At 33.2% G+C, this 8,500-nt stretch overlaps 1 protein-coding gene across 2 annotated transcripts; it reads left to right on the forward strand.

Annotated features, from left to right (window-relative positions):
- The first annotated feature begins 1,950 nt into the window (after positions 1 to 1,950).
- LOC141344229 (polymeric immunoglobulin receptor-like) lies at positions 1,951 to 6,138 on the forward strand. Of its 2 annotated transcripts, XM_073849037.1 has the most exons (9): positions 1,951 to 2,040; positions 2,221 to 2,526; positions 2,723 to 3,047; positions 3,218 to 3,277; positions 3,490 to 3,590; positions 3,724 to 3,773; positions 4,125 to 4,184; positions 4,267 to 4,326; positions 4,416 to 6,138. In XM_073849037.1, exons 1-9 carry the CDS (start codon positions 1,980 to 1,982, stop codon positions 4,461 to 4,463), a joined length of 1,071 nt encoding a protein of 356 aa, XP_073705138.1. In that variant the 5' UTR covers positions 1,951 to 1,979; the 3' UTR covers positions 4,464 to 6,138. The 2 variants fall into 2 exon arrangements, with proteins under 2 accessions (XP_073705138.1, XP_073705139.1); XM_073849038.1 differs by lacking the exon at positions 3,218 to 3,277.
- Positions 6,139 to 8,500: the final 2,362 nt, after the last annotated feature.

The following is an 8,500-nucleotide window of genomic DNA, read 5'->3' on the forward strand; positions in this document are numbered from 1 at the left end:
AATTCAGACACATTAAAACGTAAGACAGCAGAAGAAAAATATAGCATTTGTGAAATAAAAAGAGTTGCCACACTATCAAAAAAGGAGGCAGTGTTAAACACTTGGCAAGGTTCTGCATGGAAACCTTGAGCATGCATGTGAATATAGGCTTCCTCTGATGGCAGTGGCCTCTTTTAACAGGAACCCAGGTACAATTTTTTCAATAATCTATAAATATTTTGGTACTACATATGAAATAAAACACAACTTAACCGACTGAATATGCTGTCCATCTGCGCCACTGTCAGTGACAAAGTGTTTGTATTTAATCTGTTTCCTGTAAATTGGCTTTCCTTTCATAACCATCTTTGAGAAACTATTCTACATGTGTCTCTGTTTTGTGTATTTCATGACTAAGAGTCATTTTCTCGTCGCTTTGGTGATATTCTTCCCTTTCTCTTTTTTTTTTGTCTTTGTGAAAATGAAACAGTGATTCTCAAGAATATTAATAAACGAAAGACGAACAAAAGCGGAACCACAAAAGTACCATGTGTATTGTTTAAAATAAAATAATTAATGCCTAATTCTAAAACCTTTAGCAACAAGGATTTGTTTTGAAATTTCAGTGTTTCTCAGTGGGCCTGTCCGAATACCCACACTATGGAATGCGGATTGGGCCAAAAGTCTTAGAATGCAAGAAAGTTGCTCATGTCAACACACACTGTGTTAACGCGACAACACACACAGCAGCCAATGAAATTGCTGTTTTCTAAACTATATTTGCATGTGTGACTCAGTATATTGCTATATACAAACAGACAATCATGTCTATTCATGAAGGATGTCCTAATGGTACACTTGTGTGCAAGTATGCAAGCATGAGGTGTTATGTTTATATTTACCAAATGTGTCATTTCTAATTAATTTAACTTACAGTGGAATTTTTTTCTTCAACGTTTCAAGTTTTGAACGTGATGCATTATGGAATGCGCTTAGCTTCCGTGCATTAAGGGCCCTGAGCTTTGCCACTTTTTTAGACTTCAGAACTGAGTTTTGGTTGTATTTACATAGTTTTTACCAGCATGCATCACCGGCGTGTGGCATTTTGAGCGCTTTGAAACAATAAATCATTCTTCTGTCATTTCATTTAAAGGTTCATTTTTCCCATTACTAATAGCTTTTACTCATATCACTCTTAAAAATAAAGGTGCTTCAAAAGGTTCTTCAAGCGATGCCATAGAAGAACCATTTTTGGTTCTACAAAGAACCATTCAGTCAAAGGTTTTTTAAAGAACTATTTCTTGCTTACCTTTTTGTAATCTGAAGAACCTTATATGCCACAAAGAACCTTTTGTGAAACCGAAAGGTTTTTCAGATGTTAAAGGTTCTTAATGGAACCATTTAGACAAAAAGGTTCTTCTATGGCATTGTGAAGCACCTTTATTTTTAAGTATTTCCAAGTTTCATAGTGTAGTTTTAACATATAGCCAACAACATACTGTACATATAAAACAGATATGAATTTAAATTCAATATATAAAATATATTTTCATATCTTAAAATTAATGTTTTGTATATATGTAATCATAATTAGTGAGAAATATAATTAATCAAAAAGTCAAATGATCGTCTCAACAATTGTGACTGAAAAAAAAAATCCCCCATCCTCTTACTAGTGAAACAGAAGTATAAATAGAAATGTGACTGTGACCAGAACATTTGCTTGAAATCTAGAGCAGGTTTTCTCAACTCTGGCCCATGAGGTCTCACTTGCCTGTAACTTTCTAGTGACCATGAAGACTTTTATTAGTTTATTCACATGTGTAATTGGGGTTGAGCTAAACTCTGCAGGAAAGTGGACTGCGAAAGTCAGCTCTTTAGCCAGATGGCGCAAGATGATAATAATATGTAAATAGTGCTGTGTGAGAGAAAAAGGGAAATGCTGCAGTTACAAGAACCACAGTCAAACAACTTAAGATACAGGAAGAGAAACTTAGACAATGGCCGCATTCGCAAAGATGAAAATATTCTACATTTCAGTCGGGTTTTGGCTCATTATAGGTGAGTGTTAAAAGTTGTGCTGTTTTTGGTACTCATGAATCATGTTTATTATTTTCTAATGGCACAATTTATGCTTAAATGTCTGTGTTGCTTTCATTGTGTTTTATGTGAAGACAAAACAAATTGAGAGGAGATTCATTATTAATCCTGGACATGATAATTGTTTGTGTGTTTGTTTAGGTGTTGAATGCTACAGCGGTTCGTCAAATCATAGCTTAACTATTAGGACTGGAGGATCTGTCACTATCCCATGTCATTATGACAAGAATTACAGACAGCTGAAGAAATTCTGGTACTCAGAAATCGATAGAAAAAACACATACACAAACACAACAGAGGAGAATCTGTCAGTAATTGATCATCCTGATCAGAGTCTCTTTACTGTGACTATGAGAAACCTGCAGGGCAAACATAATGGAACATATTATTGTTTTTTGGAAGGACAAACAACTGAGATATATAAACTTCTTGTCAAGGTTCAGTCTGGTATGAGACTTCTCATTGTTTTAGTCACATACAAATGTTAAATTCTCTGATTAACAAATATGTATTGTATCATCTCGAATGACTGTGTGTGTGTGTGTGTGTGTGTGTGTGTGTGTGTGTGTGTGTGTGTGTGTGTGTGTGTGTGTGTGTGTGTGTGTGTGTGTGTGTGTGTGTGTGTGTGTGTGTGTGTGTTCAGCTCCTGATGTGTCTGTGGTGAGCAGCAGTGTATCTGGACATGAAGGTGGTGATATCAGTGTTCAGTGTTTCTACAGTTCTGGATATAAGAATACAGTCAAACAGTGGTGCAGATATAAAGATCAGAGCTGTTACAAAGAGATGAGGACTGGCACATCCCAGAATTCATCAGTCCAGATCAGGGATGATGGTAATAGTTCCTTCACTGTGCTGATGACTGGACTGAGACTGACTGATTCTGGCTGGTACTTCTGCTCTGCTGGAGAGGCACTGAATCCTGTTCATCTCACTGTAACAAAGGCAAAAGCAGACACAGTGAAAGTCACGTCAGTATTCAAACATTTCTCACTAGAGTTTCTCAGAATCATTTACCTAGAATTCTGTTTCTGTCTGCGTTTTGTCATCATGCACCATGTCATCAATTTCTTTTGCCTTTTACTCCAACAGTCATTTTCTGCTATAGTGATTTTCCTTCTCTGCTTTTTTATCTTTGCAGAAATGAAACAGAACTCCACAAGAAAAATAATACATCTGATTTCATTAACAAACTACAAAAGTACTACGTCTGTATTGTTTAAAGTAAAATAAAACTTAAACTAATTCTATGGCTATTAGGCTCACATACATTGACATAGTTAATTTAAACTCTGGTAAATGTTTATTTCAGATATGACTTATTTTCTAGTGCCTTTCATTCAGCTGAATTAGCATCATATGTGGAGCTCTTTGATTGAAAATATTTAAAAAATGTTTCTTTATTTTCCACAGAAATAATGAACTCCTACCTGTGTGGCTTCCAGTTTCAGCTGCTCTTCTGCTGTTATTGATTCTAGTCGGTGTTTTCACCTGGAGATGGAGACAGAGACCCAGTCAGTTCGACCTCCATGTTTATTTGTTTAAACAATCACTTAATTTAATGTCATTTTCTAATTTATTTCATCAGCATTCTATGCAGTAAATAAATTCTGTTAATATCATAATTCTTTTTTTTTTTAAATAAAGAACAAGACCAACCCCAAATCAAAGAGAGAAATGGCAGCACCAATGACACAGTGAGTCCTTTAATTTTGAAAATGTAGTTATGAAAATATTTGTATGACAATATCAGTGTATTTTTTTTACAGTTTTTCTCAATTGCTTTGATCTTTTTTTTTTTTTTTTTTTTTTTTTTTTTTTTTTGAAACAGTCTTAACATTCTTCCAGACATTATGGTTTGATTTGGTAAGACTGGGTAACCTGTTTCTAGATCATTTGCCAGTTTTTAGCAGACATAATACAATAAACAAAATGCTTTTTTCTCTCTCTCTCCTTAATTATCATATGCATTGGTTTGGCTATTAAAACTTGTAGTTTATTAAATAAGTCATATATTGATTTCTTGATATTTTATATGTGAAATGCAGATCTACTCTAAACCTGAAGATCCTGTGATATACAGCACTATAAATGATGAAAACCCAAATGTAAGTACAACAGACATGCACTGATGTGATGAAATTTCAGACATTGATATACCTTGTATATTTACAATCCCTTTCTCCTCAGGATGCCAGCAAGGCCATTACCACCTACAGTACTATTGATCATGTTCCTGGGAGTGAAGCAGTAAGTTTTACAAAAATACTGGCATTTTATATCATGTTTTTATTTGTGGTTCAGCTGGCAGTGAATTTTAAATTATTTCACACTTCCAGAAGCCTCCAGAAAGTGGAACAGTTTACAGCACTGTGGCTTCACACTGACAGCAACTGTGAGAAAACCAATGCTGGAAAAACACAGGAACAGATCCTGCTGACCTAGGGAAACAAAAACAACATGAGGACTGGACTGTCAACTTTTTTGGTAGATTTTTGGCTTATTTTAACAAAAAAACAAACATGAAACTTTTAACCTAATATTTTATTTTCAAAAGAGCCCATATGAACCGATGTGAGGGTGAAAAATTTAAAAGATTAGAAATGAAGTATATAGTTTATAGCCTACTTTGCTGTTTTATCGCACATTAAAAGACCTCTCCTGAAAAAATGGGATTGTTTTTAACAGTATGTACAGTTATTTTTATTTAAGTATCGGTTTCATTTGTTCTGTTTGTGTCTCAGTTTGCGTTAATAAAAACAACTAGTTGAAATTTAATAAAAGTATTCTGCAGTTGTGAAAAATGCTTTGACTTTCTCTCAATGTACTTTAACTGTTTTTTTTTTTTTTTTTTAAGCATGACTACTTTTGTCAGAAGGATGTTTCTAGTCTGTGTGTACAGGTGGTGATATCAGTATTCAGTGTCTCTTAAGTTCTGGATATTTAGTCAAAGATCGGAACTGTTACAGGACTGACACATCCCAGAATTCATCAGTAAAATGATTGTAAATGTCTTGATAAAAATGAATATTCTGTATTTGCTTTAAGCTTATTTAACAGACTAGATTTAAAGTATCTTTGTATGTAAACTAGACTAGACTAGACGTCTGTGTGCTAAATGACTAATGACTGTAATGCATTTTTTTCATGTAATCTAAATTGCAGATTTTATAAATTCTTATTAAATCAATTTAAGGTTTCTTGTGTTTTGTCACTTGTTTTTTTTAACTGTCCTGGGGCCTGTTTCAATAAGGAGGTTCAACCAACTCTGAGTTAAAACTTGAACTCTGAGTTGACTTACCCTGAGATGGGAAACTCTGAGTTTTCGGTTACAGAACAGCTGAAATGAGTTAGTTCAATCCACTCTGAGTAGGTTGACTCTGAGTTTAGTGCTTGCAGCTTGACTATGAAAAGCCCTGATCAATGGAGCTCCGAAATTATGATTCACCATGGCAACCGCTCCCGCCAAAAAGACCTCTGCATATTTCGAGCCAATGCTTAACTTTAATTCTTAATAATTATTAAGAATATAATTATTTAATTATTAATAATTAGAATATCAAAGGTAAAAACTGGCAGAACGGTAAGTTACTGAACTATTAATTTTCATGGTATCAAACAGGCAAAAAAATAAAATAAAATAAAATAAAAAATAATAATTAGAAGAAGAAAACAGCTAAACATGGAAGTAAACATAATTCAACCAGGTAAAGCTTTAAGCATAAAGGGTTCATGAGTGTAGGCTACATGATTTTACAAATATTTGACATTAAAATGTGTCATATAAAAAAACAATTATGTGTCTAATTTCACTTTGCAGCAGCTTTTTCCACATAGTCTAATGCTCTTTCACAAAATGAAATGTTCTCTAATCCAAACGGTTGCATTTCTTAATTAGAGTAATGAAATGAAGCCAACAGCATGAAGGCTCGCAAAATGATGAAGAACAGATGAAGAGGAGATGGAAGTATTGGAAGAATATTAAAATCCAACATGAAAAAAAAGAATAAAAGTTGCATTTGTGCATTTATAGGAAAAAAAGATGACCTAGTAAATTTAACAGCTGTGGTGGTGGTTATATATATATATATATATATATATATATATGTGTGTGTGTGTGTATATATATATATATATATATATATATATATATATATGTGTGTGTGTATATATATATATATATATATATATATATATATATATATATATATGTATATATATATATTATACATTTTCATCTGCCATTCTTCCATTCCATACAGCAATCAGCTTCATATTTGATGGCTTTATGCTCAGTAGGCAATGACACTAAAATTCTCAGAAAGAGCATTAGAGCAAGGCACACTTTCTTTACCGCTCTGCATACAGTGTCTGTACTAATGTGCTCTGACTACCATTTAAAAATGACACAGGTCAAATAAATACACATGTCTAATCAAAATAATCCTATACTATATGATAAATAATAATCTTATTTATGAAAGGACATGCCATTTTTGTCACTTTGACAGTGTCTGCATGATGAAAATATGTCCAATAAATTAATGCACCTAAAAATGCTTTTCTTACTTAGTATTGTCTTGTTGTTTCCAATTTAAAAAAAAAAAATCTAAAGATTCTTAAATCAAAATGTCTTTCTTTTTTCTGTCAAAAAGGTTTTTGAAAAAAACATTCCAGGATTTTTCTCCAATTTTCGATGGGAGCCAACAGGTTGAAGGTCCAAATTTCAGTTTCACTGCACCTTCAGAGGGCTCTACATGATCCCAGCCAAGGAATAAGGGTCACTGGAAACTTCAACTTCAACCCATTGTAGTCCACTATATGCAAAAATCCGGGAATATTTTCCTCAAAAACTTTACTTTTTTTTTTATTTGAAGAAAGAAAGACATGAACATCTTGGATTACATGGGGGTGAGTAAATTATCAGGACATATTTTCTCTGCAAGTGAAGTTGTCTTAAGTTGAATATATATTTAATTAAACATTCTGATGAAACTGTTCCATGTTCTTCATCAGCACAGTATTTTAAATGTAATTGTGCTGTATTTCTTAAAAAAAAGCTAAAAATTTAAAATGTACATTTTATATGGCATTTGTAAAGACTTTGTATTTTGTCTTTTAAATAAAACTGTCCATTTTCCACCTTGAGCATGCTTTGAAACTTTATTGAAGGTTTTTTTTATTGTAATGATTTGTAAAATAACAGTGTTTCTCTGTAGAACATTTAGTGCTTTTATTGTAGTAATCTAGGTAAAATCTGTCAAATAAGGGTTTTACACTGTAAAAAAACAGTCAAACCACTGGCAGATACAGCTGCCAAAAAGGGTTTTACAGTGTAAAACCCTTATTTGACAGGTTTTACCTAGATTACTACAATAAAAGCACTAAATGTTCTACAGAGAAACACTGTTATTTTACAAATCATTACAATAAAAAAAACCATAGTAAAATATTGTAACTGAAACAAGGGAAATTTTGTAAAATAAAGGTTTTATACTGTAAAAAAGGTCCCGTAAAAAAACGGTCAAATGACTGGAAGCTGTGTCTGCCAAACAAAAAATTTAAAATTAAAGTTAAATATCATAATTGAAACAACGAAAAATCTGTAAAATAACTATTTTCTGTAAAAACTTCTCTCTGTAAAATTATTGTTTTTGCACTTTATTTCATTTTTTATATTTTTTTACAGTGTACAGTGTAAGGTGTTTATTTAATCTTTTAAGTGTATTTTTCTTATTTTGCATATTATCTGTCAATTGGGTAAGAAAAATAATCTTGTTTCCAGTTGCATTAAGATTATTTTTCATGTTTTAAGTAAAATGCACTAAATTTACATTCCAAAACACTCATTAAGAAAAGCATTTTTGAAGCATAAATGAATGAATGATGTATTTAAACATCACTTGCGCTTTAAAAAGGGGGAGGAGACCGAAAGAAACTCTGGGTTTACCGAAGAAAACCTGCTCCCGACCAGGTTAGGTTCACAGAGTAAGTTGCCATGGTAACTGACTCTGAGTATAAGTTACCTCTCTTTCAGAAACGGGCTTGACTTACTCTGCTTTCTCAGGTTTAACATACCTCCCATTCTGAAACCGAAAACCCAGAGTTTCCCTCATTTCAGGGTTAACATACTCAGAGTTTTCACTTAACCTCCTTTCTGAAACGGGCCCCTCAACTGATGTTATTGTTGTCGTTTTGTGTTTTGGTCTGAGGCTCCACCCTCCAGCTATCGACCAATCACGAAATCAGTAGAGTTTTGTGAGACGGGTTGCCAGCTCTGTTACAGCTGCGTTACAGCTGCACGAACGTGTCGGATAAAACATGTATAACGTTACGAAACCTAAAAGACCTCGTTATGAATCCGAAATACGTCGTGACAAAGTCCGAAATAAAACAAGGATTGGTATAGGAGATGTCTTTGAAA

The sequence above is a fragment of the Garra rufa genome, chromosome 10 (assembly GCF_049309525.1).
Source record: "Garra rufa chromosome 10, GarRuf1.0, whole genome shotgun sequence".
Lineage (NCBI taxonomy): Eukaryota > Metazoa > Chordata > Actinopteri > Cypriniformes > Cyprinidae > Garra > Garra rufa.